Source organism: Gouania willdenowi, chromosome 12 (assembly GCF_900634775.1).
Source record: "Gouania willdenowi chromosome 12, fGouWil2.1, whole genome shotgun sequence".
In the NCBI taxonomy this organism is placed as follows: Eukaryota; Metazoa; Chordata; class Actinopteri; order Blenniiformes; family Gobiesocidae; genus Gouania; species Gouania willdenowi.
Genome location: NC_041055.1, coordinates 18,514,063 through 18,538,034, shown reverse-complemented (window position 1 = coordinate 18,538,034; position 23,972 = coordinate 18,514,063). Strand labels below are relative to the sequence as shown.

General features: G+C 37.1%; 1 protein-coding gene across 2 annotated transcripts in view; it reads right to left on the bottom strand.

The window, feature by feature from the left end:
- cntfr (ciliary neurotrophic factor receptor) overlaps nt 1-23,972 on the bottom strand; it is a 330,218-nt gene that overhangs the window by 124,673 nt on the left and 181,573 nt on the right. For both annotated transcript variants that reach the window (XM_028463551.1, XM_028463550.1), the window contains one exon: nt 14,220-14,453. In XM_028463551.1, coding sequence (XP_028319352.1) covers nt 14,220-14,453 — 234 coding nt within the window. The remainder of the gene's footprint in view (nt 1-14,219; nt 14,454-23,972) is intronic.

Sequence of the window (23,972 nt, the reverse complement as noted above, 5' to 3'; positions counted from 1 at the left end):
GCCGCTCTCCTAATGTGAGAAGCTGTGCTAATGACCAGAGAGTCAACTAAGCCAAGTCTGTGGCTCGATGTATAATGTCTTGAACAAACAAACAATGAATCACTTCTGTGAAGAGTCCACTAGTCCAGTCTCACAAAGTTCGTAACTTTGATTAATTTTTTGTGCGTGACAACATAATTTCCTCATATATTATGTGGTGTAGGACACAATGTTTATTTGTGCTGAGCGTCACCAAATGTTGTAGCGCTTCCTGCTGGGGATTGCAAAGTGAAGCGTTTTAATGGGAGTTATCATCTAAACCCTCGGTCCCCAAAGTGGGGTATTATTATTATTGTTATTATTATTATTATTGTTCCTCAACAGGATAGGTAAAATTCAAAGACAAATTTCACTGTCGGGCTAAATTGTATGTGACATTACATCATTGGTTCCCAACTTTTTAATATTGCACATTTTTGGCATCTCCAGATCTTGAACTAGCTTTTGATAATGTTTGTTGTTGCCAGGATTAGTGCACAAAGTGACAAGATGTGCCAACTCAGATATTTTCACACTGCATTTTATTTTAACTCGAGTTATATTTGAGAATGTTGTTTTGTGTGTGGTGTTATAATTTGAAAAAGTATAACACTTCAAACATTAAAAATATATGTCTTTAATCAGTTTTTTTTTCTTTCTTTGATATAAATTATTACAAATTTCAAGGGACCCCAAAGGTGGAAAAAAACTGCATTGCATTATTATGTTTTTTAAGTGTGCAGCAGTAGGGGGTACATGGCTCCAGGTTAAATGTCGGAAAGGGTACGTAACTGTGAAAAGTTTGGGAACAACTGATCTAAACCATAACCCTTAACTATCACCCATACCCTGAAGGAAGCATTGTAAGAAGAAATTGCACAAAATAACTTTTGCTCAAAACACATCGACTTTGAAAGTCATGTCACGCAGCAAAAAAAAAAAAGGCACAAGTCGGGAAAGGTTGACGCTTGAATTTAAAGACACAGTTTGTGTGTTTGTTTCATGTTTGTTAACCAAAAGCAATAAGAGAAACCCAAACCTGGTAATGAGAAGAACTGAAAACAGTCTGTAGACATTAAAGCTGATATCCGGAGTTTCTGAGAAACAACTCGATGTCACGCCCTACACAGCTTCACTTCCTCCACGCCACGCCTCTACTTTTCTGCACACGCATCGCGAACATAACATGGTCGCATCGGGTTGTATTGATATAAGTCTATGGGTCAGGTAAGAGCCAAAACCATATTTACGTGTTTGCTGTTGTGACGCGAGGCCTTGTTTTCGTGCACAGTTCAAACACAAAGTCGAAGCCTATTGGCTGGGCGCACTCGGCGATCGTTTCCATTTGTATAGGGGTCTATATGGACGAAGGCAGGACTTATATACATTAATGCATATGAATGACCACAGGCAGTAGACCATAGTAAAAGTCTAGTTAGGTATTTTTTTTTCGCATTTCAACAGAATGATACATAAACATAGTCTTCTTAGAAAATACAGATCTCAGCTTTAAGGGTCATCATTAGAGTGCACACAGTATGTAATATAAATATCAGTTTGAAATACCAGACTTTGATTACAGTTTAACTTTTAATAAAGTTTATCTTTTTGGAAAATTTAAATGTTGTACCTTTAGAATAGAATAATACAGCTATTTTTTTCTCAAAAGGACAGACACCACATATTTAACATTATCCCATCTCCCTCAATATATTTTGACTCTTTTTTTCTCTAAACCCTGTCATATATCCCAAGGTGTATTTCTGCTGCACATTTACAGTGTCTGTCTCCACTTATTCATTTTTTCTTGTTGGGATGACTTTTTCTTGATCCAATCTGCTTCATCCCAGTTCTGTTGTTTATTTGAGCTTTTCCAGAGTTTTATTTTCATAATAGTTTTATTTGTCTTTTTGTCCTTGTGTATCCTTTTTTTCTTCTTCTTATTAAAATCCTGACCTCAGCTCAGTCTCTTCTAGTCTCTGTCTTTTAATTCATTATATTAAATTGAATATATACCGATTGGTCTTTTTTGGAAAAATAAAATCTATTCAACCATCAATGTATTCCCAACTGTATGGTTATGTTTCCTCTAAGTACAGAGTCGCATTATGCCTATTAACTTTGAGTTTATGCAGTAAAAGCAATATTCGTCCCATTGCAAAAGCTTTCACGCGACTAAACTGCAAAGTAGGTTATGGAGATCAGTTAAGGACTTAGAATTTTGAGATATGAGGGGGAATATTGGGTGGTGAAAAGATAAGAGAGATAGAGATGATAGAGACGCTAAAAAGTATTGGAAAGTCTCTGCAGAGCTATAAAAGCCTTTTGAAAGTCAGCATTTTGACCTTGTGCGTACAGTGTTCTTTATATTAACAGAAAATATGGTCTCCAATTTGGCAAGGGGTCAAGAATAGAAGGTAAAAAAGTAAAAATTTGAAGTTCCAAAGCTTTTTTTTTTTTTTTTGCACAAACTCTCCCCTGAGGTAGCAGCATTGCAAAAAAGAAAAAAAAGGGAAAGGAAACAACAATCTGCCCAGCCTGATTACTCCTGATATTAAACAGATACAAAGATACAAAGAGGCCAAAGCAAACAAACTTTCTTTCTCTGAGTTTGCCTCTCAGCTTCTCATTGACTTCTAAAACAAGACCCATTTTCCCATTTGTTATGGTTGTCCCTTACAATAAAATGAAGGGACTTCTGTTGCATGGCTAGTACAATATAAAAGGAACAGGGAAGATATTCAGGATGTGGAGCACAACAAAAGCAGATGATTTGGTTGGGAAGGAGAAGGAGTGCAAATGCATGGATTAGGCTTAGCACTAGAGTAAAATAGTTTTTTGTTATTTCGCAGTAATTAGTATGTACAGTAGTAAAATACTGTATTAAAATTATTAACCTATAATACAAAAAGGAAAACTCAACATGAAGCTTTCTAATGTCACCTAAGCCATTACAGACGTTATCTCCTATTTTCTTACCAGCAGTTGAATATTATTTACAATAGCTTTTCTCAAATGGGGGTATATGTACCCCTAGGGGTATGTGACATCACCCCATGGGGGTACTTGAGAGATAGAGAGAATGTGTAGAAAATTACAAATGAAAGCATTAAAAATATGGGGTTTTATAATGTTTATTTTTGGTTAATAACCAGACTAAAAATGACTAGCAACACACAAAACAACAACAAAGAACCATTAAATGAGAGATAAATACACAAGAGTATTACAAAATGCACAAAAAATAACAGAGAAACATACAAAACGACATAAGAGACAATAACACAACACCAAAAACACATACACACAGAGGATCATTTAAATAATTCCAACAACAACACAAAAATGACAACAAAAAAACATTGAATGATTAAAAAAAAAAAAAACAAAAAAAAAACAAACAGACAAACAGCACTAAAATACACAACATGACACAGAAAACACAAAGAATGATGATGGACATGATCTTGAAAATATCAACTGAAAATACAAAGGTCAGTCTTGGTTCCACATTAGGCGGGAGATGACCGTAAATGATCAAAACTATAGAAATTAATGTATTCAGGAGGCACTAAATACTGTTTCATTCCACTTACTTACAAAATGAGATTCTCTAGAATGTGTGTTATCACTCATTCATTCCATCATTGTTAGTTGGACAAATGGGGTACTTGGATTCAAAAGTTAGAGAAAAGGGGTACTTGAACCAAAAAAGTTTGTGAATGACTGCTTTATAGCACCATTGGGTCAAAAGCAGTAAGAAAACCCTCTAATATATATATATATATATATATATATATTTTATTAATTAATTAATTTTTTTTTTTGCCAACTTTTATGTTCTTCTGTTGCACTTTTTGATCATGTAAAGCACATTGAGTTGCCTTGTGTATGAAATGCGCTATACATATAAATTGGCCTTGCCTAGTCCTACTAGTCTCAATATGTACATATCAATCTCATCTAACTTATATAATCAAATGTTTCTAATGATTCAAGTTTATCAAACTTAGCTAATTTACTATGGTAAACCATACACTGATATAAGACAGCTGATAAAACTCAGGCAGTGACAGTTCTGGAACTGACCTTACATGTGTAAAGTTATTCTACTCTATATAGAAGGATTCTGTGGAGCTCTGTGGATTTCCCCTCCTAGATAGTGGTTTCTCTATGGGGGGGGGGGGGCAACAGAACTCCATCATCTGGCAATGTAGCACAGGCCCCTAGAGTAGGTATGTATGTGCATGTAGGGTGGACATATCAAAACAACAATTTCAATAGCTAGGCGTGTATGTGTGTTTGTATGGTGATGCATGGCCTGAGGGAAAAGTTTGTACATCAATCTCACTAAAGAGCACAGTATGACTCATTTTGAGAGGCTGAAGGAAACCAGTCTGTAGGTTGTCTTTTATTGCCTCCATTTGGCTTAGGCGAAGAACAATTGGATTTGGCCTAGGGGGTTATGGGAGTAATAGGGACTTCCATTGTAGACTCAGCTGATACTTTAGGATATTTCACAGGTGAGAGACGGTAGAAAACAGATCTTGTCAAGCAACTGTTTAGGATAGAAAACCTGAAGACCAGCTACTGTAATTGAGTTGATTTTATAGGTACTTGTACTTTTTGGAGTATATTTCTAAATTAGTCATTTAACTTGTACCTAAGTACATTCTAAAAGAAGTAATTTGTTACATTCCTAAGGGTCACAGACTTTGGCACAACACGGTTTCGGTGAAGGAAGCCGAAGCTACCAGAAAAACAGCCCAAACAAAGGCTCTGGCTTAACAGCTACCGTAGACTCACAGTCGGCGAAGCAGCAGTGTTCCTGGGTTTACTTAGCTTCTATAGCATGTTCCATGTCCCAGGGACTGGCAGTGTTGTGCCAAAGTCTGTGACCCGAAAAAATCTGTGACCGCTGCAGCTTCTCGGTGGTAGAGAGGAAGAGTGCTACGTCAAGTACAGAAACCTCTTCGTAGCTATTTACTCCCCCTTAAACATGATGCTCCAGTGGGTGAAGTGAATGCAGACTGGAAAATAATTACATACGTGTTAAAGGGACAGTAAATGTCCATCGAGAAGCCGCAGGGCTTGGAACTGTCACCACCTGCGGTCACAGATTTTGGCACAACACCGGCACTCGGCTGCTGCTCGGCTACGGCTCTTGGTGAAGTCATCGACTAGTCGACTCCACCAGTATGCACATAAAGTCGACGTTTAAAATTATGAAGCACAACCCTAGTGGACAGCAGCTTGATTTGATTTTCAACATGTTTCAGTCAAGCAGTACAATTACAGCAAAACTTATTTTCAAGCACCTTCCTTGTTCAAAGCTTACATAATAGACTTGTCAAGGTTACTTTGAAATGCCTCCTGCAAAGTTATTTAGATTTAAGAAAGTTCTTGAACATTGATCTAGATATTAGCTTCTATGAGTTCATTTGTCAACAACAGCAAAATGTAAAAAAAATCCTCCTAAATTGCCTGAATGCCTGCTTTTATATTGGTTATTTATAAATTGGTTATGAAAAAGAAATGGTTCAGATGCATGTCTGAGCTTTTAGATAATATTTTTTTATTTTTTTTGGTTAACCTCATATCCCAATCCATGCCCACTACCAAGGCAGGTCCAATTTCTGATATCGTTTGTGGTTTAAAAGAAGTCTGCACCACAATTGGGTTCATGTAGCGCCAAGGCTGTGATTGGAGAGCAACTCAGACTGGATTTGTTTACAAGAATAGACCAGAGCCAAACCCAGAACCCTTTTTAGTCTATGATGTATGGTATAAAAAGCAATAACAAAATAAATGTACTTATGAATTCTATCATTACTGTAATGGGATCATTCTGCCTGGAGAGGCCTGAATGCCCCATGAATTATCTGTCAAGATTTTATAAGTAAAAAAAAAAAAAAAAAAAAAAAACGGTTTATCTACTGTGTGGTGTCAGCTGGCAGGCTGACTGATGAGCTGGCATGCAGAGCGGTTGAGCAGCTGACTAATGGGCTCTGAAGATGGGGGGTGATCAGCAATGGGGCTTTTAGATCTACGTGACCCCATGTTTAGAGGGCCATCACCATTTCACAACTGTGCATTTGGGATATGACGGCAGTTGTTAAGGAATGCATAATATATTTAGTCTTTGTAATGACAATGACCTCTATTGGCAACACTAATCAGTACAACCATTATAATGAGTGAACAAAGTAGGAGCTGGGGGAAAATGTAAGCATTATAAAATGTCATATTGTGAAAAAAGAATCCCCTAAACACTTTAAAATCTCATGTTCAGACTGTGATAGCAGTGCTTCCTAAAGCGTACATACATTATAAATGTGCATACTATTGAAAAATGTATAATTTTTGGGTCCAGTAGGGCTCAACCCAATTTAAAATTGTATTGGAATGAGATTGAAATAGAGCGGGTTTATGAGACAAGGTTCTTGGGAGTGATTATCGACCATCAGACTACCTGGAAACCACATATACAGTACAGCACATCAAGCGTAAAATATCAAAAACAATTGGTATTCTCCATAAAATTAAATATTTGTTAAATATGAAATGCTTACATATATTATACTCATCACTTGTGCTTCCCTATCTGCCTTACTGCTCAGAAATTTGGGGAAATGCTTGTAAAACACACATTGTTCCAATAATTAAATGACAAAAAAGGGAGATGAATTAATAAAGTGGGATACCTTGACCATCCTAATGAACTTTTTTATAAAATCAAGTATATTCAAATGTATGGACATACTGTAGTTAGGTTAAAATTACGAGATGGCACATTTGGTATGGCACTGTTTTAGAGTTCATAAATGTAGCTGTACTTACAACCTGATGTAATTTTTTAAATTATAAATGTAATTGATTATTGATTGTTATTTTTTTTTTTTTTTATTTTACATTTGGACAAACCTTTCATTTTATACAAATTAATTTGTAGAAAATGAATTAATTTCCAAATGTGATAGATTTGGTCTCTATCTTTTTAAGTTTCTAAATGAGATGTTTACTGTATGCAAGGGAACTGTGGCAAGATTTATTACCAAAAATAAACTTGGGGAGTGAAAGTAACGAGTAACTTTTACTTTGAGTATTTACTGGTACTTGAGTATTTTATGTATGACTTACTTGTACTTGAATACAATTTTAATCAAGTAACTTCTACTTGAGTAAGATATATCAGTACTCTTTTCACCTCTAAATACATGCCCAAAGAAAGTACCTGTTAATATGTTACAACAAAGCTTTATATCTAAATCATTAGTGTACCCCCTAGAAAACCTGGCTAATCTCGCTATAAAAGCAAAGAAGTTCTGTGCCCGTGTGTGTTTGTGGAGCAAATTTCTCCCCGATGCGGCGTCTGTTCCACCTGAAACTTTTTTAACAGCTTCCACATGGCCTCATGGTGTGCATCCATTATTTTGGACTTATTTGGTGTTGCAAAACGTTTATTTATTATGGTACTTCTTGGTCCGTTTTTTTTTTTCCCTCTCAGACTACAAAAAAAAAAAAAAAAAACACACGCATTTCAACAACCTGTGACGGATGTGTGTGCGTGTGTGAGAGAGAACCCACAGAGGAGATGGAGAGAGTATCACACAGCAACCAGGAGGACAGGTATTGAGTCTCACACACACACATCTCAAAACACACCCTCAAAACACATAAGGTATTTATAATAAAAATATACTAAATGAGTAACATAAAACAAAAAAACTAAACAATATTTACACAAAAAGTACCATTAACAACAACAGAAATGCACAAAAATATACACATAGGCTCCAAAAACACACTAAATGACTCCAAAAAACATACATTACAAAAAAATACGACAACAAAAATATGAAAATGAGTCAAAATACACAAAACTAAATATGTACACAAAAAATACTCAAAATGACAACAGAAATGCACAAAACTACATAAAAAAAGACACAAAAATACACAAAATGACTCCAGAATCATATTACAATGGAGACAAAAAACAATAATTATACAAAAAATGCAGTAAAAGACAACAGAAAGATACAAAAATAAACATAGTGACTCCAAAAACCCATACAAAAAAATAAAAAAAAATAAAAATTTGTTAGGAAATCGCACACGCTATTTTACTTTGCACCTGCAAATAAACCCCTTTATAACACTACAGAGTACAGAGTATGTACACCTCTTTGTACATCCAACCTTCAAACACATACTCATTTGGCCATAACTGACAACTCCACTTAAGCCCGCACTATATGACTAAATACTTAAGACGGGGACTGTACTCGTAAGAACAGAACAGAAACCAACATGCCTTTAACAGACTCTGAGATACGTCATCCCATTGCCGGTCAAATATGACCATCTCGAGAAGGTGGTGTGCTTGCCATGGGGCTAAATAACAGGGTGGGAGCAGCTTCTACTGATACCCAATAAATTGTTTTGCTGAAGGCTTCTAAAACAGCGACAGATAGAAGACTGGATGATAGCAGAAACTACCTGCGGTGACAGCAAAGTAAAGGATATTGTAGTTCACCAAAGAGATTTTAAGGTTTATGATCTTTAACTTCCAAAATGATCATGATTTTTTTTTTTTTTTTTTTTTACTGGCTTCTTTGCTTTCATTTTGCCTCATTTTATGTGCTCGTACATTACGCTTTCATCAGCGTGAAAATAAATTTAAAGCGGTGTCACAAAAGTCTCAACGTCTCTCATGTGGGAGGGAATTTGTTTGTCCCTCATTGTTTAAAGTCTAACGAGACAGCCAAGTCATTAAGAGACTCTAAATATATACACACACTCACAAGTGCACACATCTACTGTTTGTATTTACACAAACTCGCAACCGCAACTAAACACTCTGACATCATTTCTGTAAATTCTGTGCGTCTATTGCACCGTTACATGCACCCCAAGTGACAGCAGGAATTTAAACATCCTATAGTCATAAAGCATAGTTCTAGAAGAAATACAAACTGTTTCAAAACATAGTCGCACCATACACACACACACACGGATACACAAATACACACACAAGCAGACATGTTTAGGTTACAGTATGAGACAATTGTCCTTAATACAAAACAGTGTAAACACAAAGCGAACAAAAGTTGGCACAAGTTAGTGTGCAATGATGGGTGATAACAGAGAGTGGAAATAGGAATGTTTTCAACTTCACGCACACGCACACGCACACACACACACACACACACACACACACACACACACACACACACACACACACACACACACACACACACACACACACACACACACACACACACACACACTAACCTTGAAAGTTGTATTTCAAAATTTAAAACTAAACTGTTATAATATGAATAATGACTAAGATGGAGTCCTTGACGTCCGTCCACATACTTCTCTGATGTAAACAAAACGGAATTAATACTTTAATACAGCAGTACTGAGGATTTGACTCAGAAGATGATAATTCAGTTCCTACTGGTTGTAGACATTGAACCTACTGGTTCAATGTCTACAACAATCAGCCACACATAAAACAAATGTAAAACAGCTCTTTTGAGTCTGTGAATATTTGCTAGAACTGATATTAAAGAAAATAGACAAGAGGAAAGATCATGGCCCTTGAAACAAGGTTTAGGTGACAGAAAGACAGAGTAAAGCTAAAAGCGATGGAAAAGCAAAGACAGATGGCTCCGTGCTATTCTCCTGATAACACTTCTTTCTGCATTAAATGTAACAAGCCCGAATTGTCAGCAATAAAGCCTGCCGAAAAATCAACCAATCACCATGAGGGTAATTACAATAAGAGCAGTTTGTCAGGACGACCCTGAAAATTTAGTGGGTGGTGGTTAACATCGTCAAACGCGACAAATAAACAAAGGACACAGCGAGAATGACAATTAAATGGGAACAGAAGGGTGGTAATAACAGAAAGTAATAGGGAACGGGACAATCGGACAGGAAGAAGAACCTGGCTTATTTCGTTTAAAAACACAAAATTGAAGCCGTTGTAGCCCAAGTGTGTGTCTTGAATGTATCGTAAAATCTCCAACTGTTGTCAGGTCAATTACATTTACCGCCAGGCTGGATCACCAAGGTGTACTTCTCACAAACTAGTAATTGACCTCTGATGAATGAGTTGATGACGAAAAGTGTGTTTTTTTTTTGCCCCCCCCTCGCACATAAACTCACACGTTAAGGGACCACCAAAGTGTCATTGCAATAATACAAGCTATCACTGCTGAACAGAAAGAGATAAAGGTCGCACATACACACATACTGTGGTCTGTTTATGCATTGCATCATTTGCCCTGCTGACATAATCTACCATGACATAAAACTCTCATTAATTCTGTATTATTTCAGCATTTAGTAATACATCATAAATGATACGATTAAGCAAGCTGTCATAGTCCCCTATAGACTCATTCATCAAATATTAGCATGGAAATGTTGCGTTTCAAGTCAGCACTGCGAGAAAGTCTCTTGACAAGTGCAACTCGGTTTTACTATTAAGCCAAAGGGAACTACTGACAGTTCAATCCCAATGGAGATACATCTAAATTATATTATCTTAAATGGGGCAATTCATTTGTATTTATGTTGTGTTGTTATTGTACTAAAATCAGACATTACACTGATGAGACAAGATAACTTTGTTTGCATCTTTGTCTGTCACTGCTGTGGGAGTGATGAATCAAGGATTATCTTAGGCTGTGCATCAAAATGTGTCACTTTTTGGCAGCACTTTCAAGTGCCACGCCATGATGGATGGCAAAAAAAGAATACAACTAAAAAATAACACCTAATACCTAATTTCACCTGCTAGTTTGCTAGCAACGGCAATTTGATACTTTTAGCAATTTAGCTGAGAATGTTTTCTACTTCTTACAGCCTCCTAAAGGCTCAAACTAAGTGGGAGACAGAGATTGATGGCTCAGAGGTGATGAAACTCTGGCCAGCAGAGATAAAACAACCCTTTGTTTTCCCCGAGAAAGGAAAACACCTCTTGAGTCATCGTTGACTAGCTACTATTTTTCTTGAATTTTTCATTTAAGTCGAAGATGGGCAGCTATCAGTCATGCATTACAAAGATGACAAATGTATCCAACCTGTCACTCTGAAGGGGCGAGAAAGAGAATTCATAATAGGGATATGAAAAAGCCCTTGTCACTTTACATATCTAAAGATTTTGTTTTTCATACAAGATAAAAAGGGGTGAATATTTAACTTTTCAGAAATAAATAAAACAATGTTTGAATATTCGTGCACATTATTGTGCTTGACGCTCCTGTGGATGATAATAACATTTTTATAATAAAGATGAAAAATGGGGGTATTTACTCAAAGACAAATGTCAGATGTTCTAATTTCAGAATGATATTGTTTTTGGCTTCATTACAATCAGTTTGTTGAAAAATCATCATGTGACTTTAAAGGTCCCATATCATGCTATTTTTCACCCATCTCCATTTGTTCTAAGAACCCCAACAACGTTTTAGCCTCTGAAAAGTCATTTTCTGATGAACTCTACACAAACAGGCTGATTTGCGGCCTACTTATTCATGAGTGGGCGTGTCTATAGACGGGACACTGATTTTCTCCTCCCCGCACGGTGACGTTGGTCCAGAGGACGGACCGCCCTCCTCCCACCCACTTCGTATCCGAGCTCATGCTGCTTTATAAACACAAGACAGAGCGTGGGGGCAGGGCATTCGCCGGTACATACATAGACTGTAGAAAATACATACATAGCACTGCACGAAGGATGCTGAAATGATCACCTTCGTGGGCGTGTCTGTTTACATGTCATTCACGGCAGAGAGCTTCCTGGAGGCGCGGCTTTTCCAGCTCAGTGCCGCCTCAAATTCGTCATTAAAGTGGGAACGCGTCATCAAATTGGAGTGAGGTGTTTGGGCTCACCCTGCAGTAAGAAAGGAGCAAATCACCCTCTAACCAACGATTGAGGGAATCAATGAAAAAAACACTTTGGGCATGTGTATGAAGCCCATATAGCACTTTTATGATGTTTAAAGCACAGAAAAGTTAATTTAGCGTACATGGGCTTTTTAACTTTAGAAAAGTTGTGCGCATTTCATTGTGGGATTGGAAATCCTGTAGAAAAGTTTCTTTAAAGTGTTTTTACCTCATTCATACCATGATTTATCCTGTTTCTTCATCAAACAAGGAAGAGTTTTAAGCCTTTTTTGCTCGAGTTTATTTATGCCGTTCTCTGTGGTATGATATCACTCTGTGAGACATTGCATTTCATCCGTATTTGGGTGTTCCCATGGAGAGCCAGAGTATCAACATCCACAATTGTTTTTCAATCTGTGAAAACACTAGACATGTCACTTTGGCAGTGTTTTTGGAAGCACACTGGCATCAGTAATGGATGAGAACAACATTTGGTTGAGATAGAGGAACACAGTTTAAAAACAAATTATAGTTATCGTCCCCAGCAGCTTTAAGCTGTTTGAAAATGTCTTTTTGTGTCTTTTCTAGCTCTCACTTCATTGAATAACTGCTTCGAAAAGAACATTTAAGCAAGTCAAATCCAGTGTAAAGTGATGCTTAATGTATATTAGACATTACTTAACCGACTGTTTTACATCTTTTCATATATATTCGCATAACTTTTGACTTCATCATGGGACTAGTAATCATGTGACCTGCTGTGTAACTGCTCTGAGCACCAGAGAGACATCCCAGTTTTTATTTTAAGCATTTTTTAACTTCTCAAAACCCAAGCAGCACTCCATCCATTTTTTTTTTTACCTAATTTGATTTATTTTTTGAAATCATTCAGTTGCATCCCTTCTTTTTAAAATGCAATTATATGTACAGTCCTATCAGAGTAAGTGGTGAAGGTGTTACACAGATTCATTTTATTAAGTTTAACTATTTCAGAATTAAAGGATAACAGTTTTAGACCAATAGCGAAATTAGCATTACTAATATCAATCAATCAGTTGGGGTATAAGTTTTTTTTTTTTCTTTTTTTCATGTAAATCAATATATCATGCCTCAAAAGTGCATTAACTGTGGGGTAGATGGAAAATCTTTATAAGACCTTAGGAATATCAAAAACAGCTGGTTTGTCATGGCAAAGGAAAATGTTAGTGTCCATACAATTTCTAGGTGTTTTAGACTTTTTTCCCACTGTCCAGTGGTAAATACAGTGTGTGTATCTGTGATTGTCTGACTGCATTGGATTGGCAGCCTGTTCATACTAAGTCATGTGTCCATCAGCTGGGTTCGGCTCCAGTCACGCATAATAGAGGATGCAGAGCATGGCAATTGATTGCATGAATTAAATATCATTATTGTATTTTTTCCAGACTAGTTGTTCAAGGGATGAGTTTAAATGGGAAAATTGTAATAATGACAATTCACCTTATGTAACCACAGACTAAATGTGATTTTAATCTCCCTTTCTTCATTTTGTTTGAGCTTAAATACTGACTGCACATTGTATATTGAGGGTGTTTGCACTCTAATTAACCTCCAGGCTTTTTATCATTTGCAGTTCCATCCTATTATGTCATCATTATTATACTAGAACTTAGTGTATTGGACTTCAATGCTGTGTCAATTTTGAAAGCAAATTTTGATTTAGTTTGAGTCTTTTTGTCTTGCAACTTAGGTTAAGTCAAATTCAGTCTTTTAGAACCTTCATTTAAGCTTCAATTAGCTAAAAAAAAACTGTCAATAGGTTTATAATGTACGTATTTCTTAGGTTATTAAACAAACTTGCAAAAATCAATGCACTATAAAGAAAATGTTTAACAATGACAGTGAAATAATGGCTTTTTTGATATTAAAGCTTATATGAGACTTAGGATTATCCCAATACTTATAATAACAAAGTAATCAGTATTTCTAAGGATAGCTTTATAAACCACTAACACAGTCAGGTTGCAACACCCTGCAGGACACCTCGAACCAAGCCATGAATAATAAAAAAAGAATCAGAAGCCCAAATGATCAGCAAAACAAATTGTTGTTTGCACACGGAAATTAGTTGAAATTTGATATTAAAAATTCATACTCTTCTGTTGAGAGTTGTAATTGCATCGTGATCAGCAGCAACAATATGTTGATTCCCCGTTCATCTATTCACAGTAGCAGTGGCTCTAATCCCCCCTTCGGGATGATTAAAGATTCATTGCTTTTTGATATCTAATAATACTCAAGATGGAGTCACTCACTGCCAATGTGGAGGAAGATAGTGTCGCGTCTCTCGCCGTGTGGGTTCTGGAAGCAGCTGTAGAGACCGTTGTGGCCCAGGTTCACCTGAGTCAGGATAAGTCTGGGACCCTCGAGGTGGTGCTGGGCCTTCACGTCTGTTCCATTCACCTTCCACGATACCGAAGCGTCGTTGTCCAGGGAGCCACATTGCATGGTGACGTCGCTGCCCATCCGCTCGTACTGGTTCCTAGCGACTGGGAAGAGAAAGGAAAAAGGTCAGGAAGTGATAAAGATTGATGCAGCAGCATAGACTGATGTTTCAGATCAAATTTGCATAAAAACACCAAAATTAGTACACAATTTTGAATAGGGACCCCCCTCCTGATTTTGTTTTGGTAAGTAAGTAAATTTTGTTTATATAGTGCTTTTCACAGATAAAATCACAAAGTGCTGTACAAACAAAGGTGAACTAAAACAACAGCAGCAACATCACAAAAGGATAATAAAACACAAAAGAATTTAAAACAGCAGGAGGAAAATCATAAAAAATAAAATAAAAATTAAAAGCAAATCAAACAAAAGCCTTTCTGAAAAGCACAGTCTTCAGATGCTTTTCAATAGAATCCACACAGTCAAGCTCACGGAGAGACTGGTGTAGGCTATTCCAGAGTTTTGGTGCTACAGCCTGGAACGCCAGGTCACCCCGGGTTTTAAAATGTGTGTTTGGGATCATAAGGAGCCCCTGGCCTGAGGACCGAAGGCCATGATCTGAAGTGTAGGGCACAACAAGCCAGTGATGTATTGAGGGGCTTGACCATGAACCGCACAGAAAGTCAGGACTAAAATTTTGAACTCAGTACAAAAATTGACTGGAAGCCAATGAAGACTGGAAAGAATAGGGGTAATGTGGGCTGTTCTGGGAGCACCGGTTAAAAGTCTGGCAGCAGCGTTCTGTACGATCTGAAGTCTCTTTAGAGTCGACTTGTTGAAACAGGTGAAAACCAAGTTACAATAGTCAATACGTGACGAGATGAACGCGAGGATGATCATTTCGCGATCTAATTTGGACAACAAATTCCTTAATTTGGAGATATTTCTCAGATGATAAAAACAGTTTTTGATCAATTGATGACAGTGACCCTCAAAAGACATTGACTTATCAAAAACAACCCCAAGGTTTCTGAGGCTGTAACAGATGCACCCAGAACACCAAGGGGGTTCTTCATCAGGGGAATCTTTTTTTATCAGGAGTGACGATCAGAGTTTTTGATTTGCCAGAATTAATCTGCAGATAATTCGATGTCACCCAGTTCTTAATAGCAGATACACATTCCAGGAATTCAGATAACAAGTGAAACTCTGAGTCATTGAAAGAAAATATCATCTGCATAGAAATGATAAGACACTTTTTTAAAACCACGGATCAATCGACCAAGAGGTATCAGGTACAATAAAAACAAAACAGGCCCCAGAACAGTGCCCTGGGCCACTCCACATGACAGGTCAGACACATTAGACATTACATTAGACATTGGTCACTTTTTGCATACCATCCTATTTTAGTAAAATGGGCTATATGCTCTTTTTTCTTGTTGTATTGCACAGCAACATACTTCTGAACCTGTCACTGATGAGTGCAAAAATAGATTTTCCCATAAAAATGACAATTTTTCCCAAAATAATGGTTGGAAAATAAGAAAACAACACAAATGACATGTGAGGTGTTTCTATTTGTGTAAGCACATCCCACTGAGTTTTATTTATTATTATTGAGAAACCTACAAAGAGAAAAACAATGACATATCCAGTGTTGTTAAAGCAATGGTGACAAAGACCAAATCTCGAGGGGATCTCTATCCAGAATTGTTCAGAATACATTAGTCAACATGTGTAGTAATTTTGGTGCTTTTATATGAAAAGTTGAACAATTGGTTGTTGACAGTTTAGAAGGCATAGTTTGTATTAGAGCAGTAATATCATTATTAGCAATATCCAATAAGTGAGAATCTCATATTTCACATATTTGCTTGTCATCAATAGTAAGAAACTCAAGAAAAGGCCAAAATAAATGTCACTGGAAAAATTGTCATAACAATTAAACTAACCAATGAGGAATAACAACAATTATTAATACTTTGGTTCGAATCATAACAGGGTAATATTAACATGACATTATATGCCACATTATTAATTGTGTAATATTGTAATATTGGGAAATATTACATTAAACATAAGTCTACATTGGTCAGATGTGCTAATATGCCAGGAATTTTCAGTTTGGTTGATATTAGACACTGATTACTATATTCAATATTGCATTTATTTTTTTATCTTTATTTTTTAAATATTTTTACTTCTATGGATAATCTAGCATTCTAAATCAATTCTCAAATTCTGGAGTCAAAAATATGTTTTAGTTTTGGCTTAATGCATTTGTTTTTGTAATCTTGAAGCAGAAATGGAGTATTGCTACACTTCGACAATTGGGCAGGAGATGAGTCAGTAATGTCCTATTGCTGACTCACAATGATCAAGTTACTAAAGAATTACGGTGCAAATATATGCACAAAGATGTTCTATTTGTGACGTGATCTACAACCTTCACATTATCAAACGCATTTCTAATGAAGAATCTCTTTCAGCGAAATATATTCCACAATTGAAATGCTTTCATTGGTACTTTGATGTTCGCTTTTTTGCAAATCCCATTTTGGCCTTTGCATAATGTTGGGTTTAGCATATGCATGTGAGCATAATAGGAGTTCTTGTCGCGACACTGGGGTCACTGGCCCTGCTCTGTTGAAAGGTCCCTTGGGATGTGCTGTGACCACATGGAGGGAAAACCTCAGATTAGCTCTCAAAGAACGAGGATCAACAGCACAAGTAACAAGACGATATTGATCCCTTCTCCTGAAAAGGCTTTTATTCAAAAGAGAAAACGGGAGGAAACAGTTCCGGTCGGCCTAGACCTTTTTCCGAACCTATTGTCTTTCTCTTTATGCATCCCTTCTCATAATTATTATTATTATTATTTTTTTATATGTTGCTGTTTTTCTCTCAAGCTTGTTTCCAATCCCTCTTAACACAGCTGTTACAGATGTCAAGTCAGTGTATCATTTATATTTCATGTCCCATAACGGAGTCATCCATATTTAATAGGCCAAGATCCCTGTCCGCATTTACATTAACCTGACACTGTTTGTTCTCTCCATATTTCTGCTGTAGCGTCTCTTCTTTCTGTACAACCTCTCTGCTCTTGTTTTAATGTGTCTCCTCTCTGCACAGCACAGCACAGAGTCCACACTGGTTATATATCTCTATGCACATGTCTCAAAATAAAGCCTCTGTACATGCACATTCGCATCACGGAGTGCTGGCTTTCTTTGATCTTTCAGTGTCGAGTTGCTTTTAATGGGTTTGTGCAACATATTTACATAAAGAGTAATTTCCGTCAAAAATGTGACTTTGATGTCAGCTTTGATGACGATGTCGGTGGCCTTGCATTACATGTTGAAAGAGATCGAAGAAATAAATTAAACACTCGATGGGTTTTTGTAGCATTATTATTTATCAAGACACGTAATTCATTATTGATACTAAGAATATGTCAAAGTAAGATGATGTTTAATGTAATAATTTGAAATATTGCTAACAGTTTTAGCAGTGAAACTAGTTGGATACTACTCTTAGCAAACATTAAACTGTCGTCCAGAGTCTCTGAGAGGAGTTAGTTGTTGAGTTAGTTACTGTATGTTTCACATCATTTAAGTCTTAAAGGCACACCGTGTAACTTTTGACCACTAGGGGCGCTAGACCTGTAACTTTCACGCAAGAGCCCCTAGTGGCCACAAGCGCCGCAGCACGGTCACAAAAATCAACAATCAGTCCGTCGGGCCAGCCTCCCTTGTCTTTTGATTGTGTATGCAGACAGTAGTTGACCTGTAACTTCGGGATAAGGATTGGCTCTAAGGGCTGGGGTGCAAAGCAGGGCTGGTCTCGCACCGTGGCTGCAGTCTATGGGCTGGAGTATGAGCTGGACAAGCAGCCGCCACCACCGCCCTCCTCTCCCCGGCGCTCGGCCCTCCTCGCCACATCAGTGGCGCTACCCTCTATTCCCTGGCCTCGCCGCAGTCGTCGGCCCCCTTTGCCAAGGGTCAACGCGGCGTCCACACGCCAAGTCGCCTGTCCCCTCCAACCCCCGGCAAAGGGGGCCGGCAGCGGCGGCAAGACCAGGGAGCTGCTCCTCCAGCCCATAAAATGGAGCCGCGACGCGAGCCCAGCCCCGCTTCGCACCCCAGCCCTTAGAGCCAATCCTTATCCCGAAGTCACGGATCTGACTCGCAGACTTCCCTTACTAAAGAATCCACGTTTAACTGAACTATCGCGGTGATAAATGCACCATTGACCCAACATGAAACTACCATATTGTGCTCTTTTGGCTGTAAACAGAGGCTAAACTCGTTTCAGCTGCCCACAGTAATGGCGCCTGGTCGGGAAATGCCCTGCTGAGCCTGTGGTTACGTGACTGCTGTAAAGTGAAACGTTCTCCAGGTCACATGACGGTCCATCTCTCAAAACTTACATGGTCGGTATTTCAAGAGAGAAGCCCCGCTCGGAGCATTGATACTGTTTAGTGTATATTGGCCTGAGGAATCATTTAAAATAACTCATATGGGTCAACTCTTTAGGTCAAAGTCCACGGTGTGCCTTTATATCACTATTCTTTTTAAAACAATTTCAGAGGGTTTCCATTACATTGGTAAACTTAAGTTAAATGCCATCTTCTCAGTCGGTGACTTCACTTCATCAAACAATGCTTGTGCGCTGATTCTGCTCCACAGGAATGATGAGGTCCTGCTCAGTGGCACCTGACGTTTGAACAGGTGAACCCAGCTGTGTTTAATCAGCTAATCAAACAGCGGCCCACTTTTACTCTCAGAGTCCATGTCTGGCACAGAGCTGATGGTAATCTGACCTTAAAAGAGGACAATTCTGGTTAACTAATGAATAATCAAGGATAAATGAATACACATGTGAGTATAGTAGCTCGCCCTTTAACAACTCAGCAAAACACAGGCTTTTTAACTACATCCATCAATACTGACTTCAGGCATATTTTTGTTTAAAGCACTGATCTTATGTCTGTCTGATTTAGTCTTTATATTGTGTTGAATTTTTAGTAGCTTCTCTAGTTCTGGAAATGTTCCTATTTTTTTTCTTCCTATTACAACCATGAATGTACAGCAATTGAGATTATACGTAATCTGGTGTTGGTTGAGGACCACACTGAATAGTAAAGAAGGATTTTCCCTAACTTGTTGTTTAAAAAAAGTGCCTAGAGGATGACTGGCACTGCACACAAGGTTTCTTCTTTTCGCTAACGTGGGTTCAAATCCCACTTTTGTCATATACATTTTTTTCATTTTAACATATTTAACACGGCAAATTCCATCTTTTAAAATACATATCCAACAAAAATAAATATTTTAGGGTAATTCCTGGGTTAGGGCTAAAATTAAAGTGTTAGCGGGGTGGCTAAAAATAAATATGAGCTAAAATACAACTGAGGGTTGTTGAGGGGTGCTGCGTATGCATAGAATTGCATATGCAGCGGCATACGTTTAACATATCCATAGCCACGGCCTTGTTTAAAATGTTAAAGTCAGGCGTTTTGCCTGACTTTAACCTTTATTGGTTTTAAGTGAAATCTATTATATTCAATAATTATATAATTTAACCTTTTTATTGTAATCGGTGAAATAGATTGTAGCCATGTTTGGAGGGATGGATGCTGTCCCATAGGTATGCATTAACAAAGAAATAGTGGTGTTAAATGTCCAGCAGAGGTCCCAAATACTAACACAATTTTTTAAATTTTTTTATTTGTCACACCAACAAAATTAAAAACCTATTAGCTTAGCATCTGATAATCATTTGTCTAAATAAAGCTTTATGCTATTTCAAAGGATACTTGATACTTACCATATGCAAATTTAAGGAATGGATGTTTTTTGGTGCGCAAAAGTAGTTAAGCCTGTAGCTAAGCTCTTAAACTGTAAGACTTATAGTCACATTAAATAAAATACACATTTCTTTATATTATTTGTTCCCATGGCTTTAGAGTGAGAGAGAGTAGAAGGCAACAGAATAATATTTTTATTTGGATGAGGGTTAGCAGGTGTATTGTGTCTTCTATTCACTGTTCGCTATTCATAAAAACGACATAGTGAAGAGCAATTGTTTGACTCGCTTGTGGTAACAAATGATTCTCGCCGCCACACAATGGGATCATTAAATCACGCATAAGCTGATTAAATGAAGTTATTTACAGTAAATGAAGTCTATTCCCTTAGTTTTCTGGCTATTGTTGCTTCTACCTGAATTTATTCTATAATTTGTTGTAACAAGCACATTTCTTTGTTTATTTTATCCAAAACACGCACGCCTGATATCGTCCCGATTACCAAATAAATCATATCTGAATTCAAAAATAACATTTATCTGACCTGTTTCACCTTGGGTACGTGCATTGCTGTGCTACTTAGTGACGCATCACTTATTTTGTCAGTGGAATCAGTGAAACATAAAATATGTTGATAATTTTCATTCTCCTTTGGTACTATAGAGGATATTCTGATGCTGTTTACCATGCTCAGTCTATTATCAAGAGATCAATAGCACTTGAGCTGAATGTCATTATGTTTATTAGGCCTGCTTGTATGTGCGGCGGTGAGGCATGAGAGCATTATGCAGGGCGGTGTGCATGTGTGTGAGTGGGTACACGAGTGTAATTGCGATTCTCTGCTATAAGGTAGATTATGCATGAGTTGCGTGTGTGCCGACTGCAGATGATTGGTGATACGGCGCTGATGAACGCACGAGTTGTTCCGAGTGGGAGCAAAGGTGAGTGCTTTCAAGGTGAGAGGGAGATGAAGTGATGGAGACGGAAGAGGAAAAGGTGAGCGCAGATACACAGAGGCAGAGCAAGATAAGAGAAACACAGACAGTGAGAATAACTCTCCGAAGGATAAACAAAGGCAAAGCCAAAGCTGGCATCTACCAATCGCTAAATAGAAAAGCCTTATATCACCAGGAGGGCCGTATTTCAGAGATGGGCAACTTTTATCACACCGGGGGCCACTAAAAATATGATTGTCTGAAATGAGGGCCACATTATCAACATTTCATGTCAGAAAATGAATACAAGAAGAAACTAAGGGTTTTGGGTAACACTTTACTTGAAGTTTTATTCATAAGGTTGGCATCACGTTAATTGTTTACTCAGTAATGATTAGGTGCAAAAATGTAATGAATTACTTAATTTCTTATAAAATCTTAAGTACAAGTAAAATAACTGATTTAGAAATATACTCAAAAAAAGTACAAGTACCCATAAAAGAAACTCAATTATAGTAACGTGAGTACTTGTAATTCATTACTTTCACCTCTGCGTATAGCAGTGTTTCTTAAAAAGGGGGTATGTGTACCCCTAGGGGTACACCATGGCACTACAGGGGTTCTTGAAAGAGAGCAATAGGGTCAAAAATTAACAAATGAAAGCATGAAAAACATGGCGTTTTATAATGTTTTTTTAAGGTAAAATTGATAGTCATAATAATGATGATGAATATGTTCTTGTTTAGAACATGAATTGAAAATACAAGGCTCAGTCTTGGTCCCATACCGGAAACAATAAAATCTCTAGAAATAAAACTGCGCAGGAGCCACTAAATATTGTTTTATTAGCCTTCATTACAAAATGAGAATTTAAAATGTGTGTTAACACATCATTATACTCTATATTAGAAATAATGTTTATTTTAAATGACAAATACATTGACTGTTGTGCCATGATTTTTTGTAAGGTTATATTTCACAGTATAATGAGTGACAAAAAATATGGCTTTAACATCGATCACAACATGGATAATGAGTTATAAAAAAAAAAAAAAAAAAAAAACAAGTACATTTGAAATTAAAATTGATATACTACTCTCTGTAAAAAAAATTCTGGCCCTGTGTCAAATGTAGTTGATGAGCTTTGTTGTTCAAGATGAACCACTGTAAACCACGGAGCAGACATTCTTTAAATCTATCTTAGAAAACATCCAATTAGATGAGTGATGTGATGTGATACCACATTAAAATTTGCTCGTAAAAAGTCAACATTACATGTCATATTAATGGCTGTATTCATTTATTAGGCCGTGGAAAGAGAAGACAAATTAATTCTTATCAATACTTGATGTCAAAGATGTTGGAAACAACATCAGCTACCCATATAATATACTGTATACTGTATCTAGATTAGGATTTCACAGTTAGCTTTCAGTTCCAGTATCATTTATGTATCCCATTGCCAGGTTGAAAGCCATGATTTTTGGCAATTAAATTGACAATATTTTGTGACACAATGAAGGAAGCAATTACATATGTATTTAATTATGTTGCTGGTTGCTATTTGTTATGTTTCTCTGAACAGCCGGACAGATGGGCATAAAAGTAACACTACTCATTTAGCATTATTAAAATATTTTAGCAAAGAAAAAGAAAGATAGAAATGCAATTTCATCATTGAAACAGATGCAATTTGATTCTAATGAACAAATATGAAACGTGATGATTAAGTGTTTGCTTTTAAAATATGCAGCAAAGAACCCTTTTTTCCATTTATGTTTGAGGACTTTTTTAAAAATAGTAACAACCCCTGTCTTCACAAAGAGCGGCACTACATGTATCATTACTATTTCACAACATTTCAAATAAATCTGGTTTGTTAGTCTGTAAAAATTCTAAAAGTAAACAACCCACTGTTCCCGGGCAGCTCGAACGGACTTTTATAGCCGCGTCATAAAACATAACGACTGCACTGGAAACATACAGACTCACAGGTGAACAGTGTGACATTTAGACGTCTCCAATGCAGGGACACAATAGACTTCAACCAACATGTGCACTGGAACAGGAACAAAGGCCCACGATGATGACAATCAAACTGGATAAAACAGTGATGCCATTTATCATTGAGAGCAACACATGTATGGAAATGTGGTTTCATCAATTGTGCACGCATGTGTGTGCTTTGGTGAGTAACCATCTGGAAGTTATGATGTGACTGCACAGTGGTAGTGTGAAATCAAATTGAAGTGCAGAGCGGGCGTTTTGATTGATCATCTTAAAGTGTTATATACCCGGTGTTAGTAGTGTGTGTGTAATAATGTGCAGTGATGCTATGAGCACATAGGTCTCCGAGTGGATTCATTGGCATGTACATTTCAAGCTGACTGAGTCACTGTCGCTTTCCAGCTATGGCTGTAACTCACACGAACATTTGTCAGTGAATCCCATTTGTTATGCCTAAGGGGAGCCGTGCCTTTTCAAAGTCCAGCAGTAAAATATTGAAAAGGCTGACACTCGAAGACAGAGCCCAGGAGGATTATCAGTTTAGGTTAAGATCATCACATTTTTCTTACTGTGGAGCGCCACATGATAATGTTGCTTCGAGAAATAGAAAGAAACAGTTAAAAAAAATAAGCAAAAACAAAAAACTGTTACTGTGACCTAAGTCAGCGTTTCAATTTTGGTGCAAAACAGGTTTCAAGGTTGTTTTGTTCAAAAACATTACATGATTTGTTTTTTTTCACATTTTATGAAAGTTTAGTTTTAAACTACCCAATCAATGTAAAAACTATGGAAGCCAGTTTCCGCCACTAAAAAAAAAAAAAAAAAAATCACCAAAGAAAGTCAAATTATGAGATAGAAAGTCATAATTA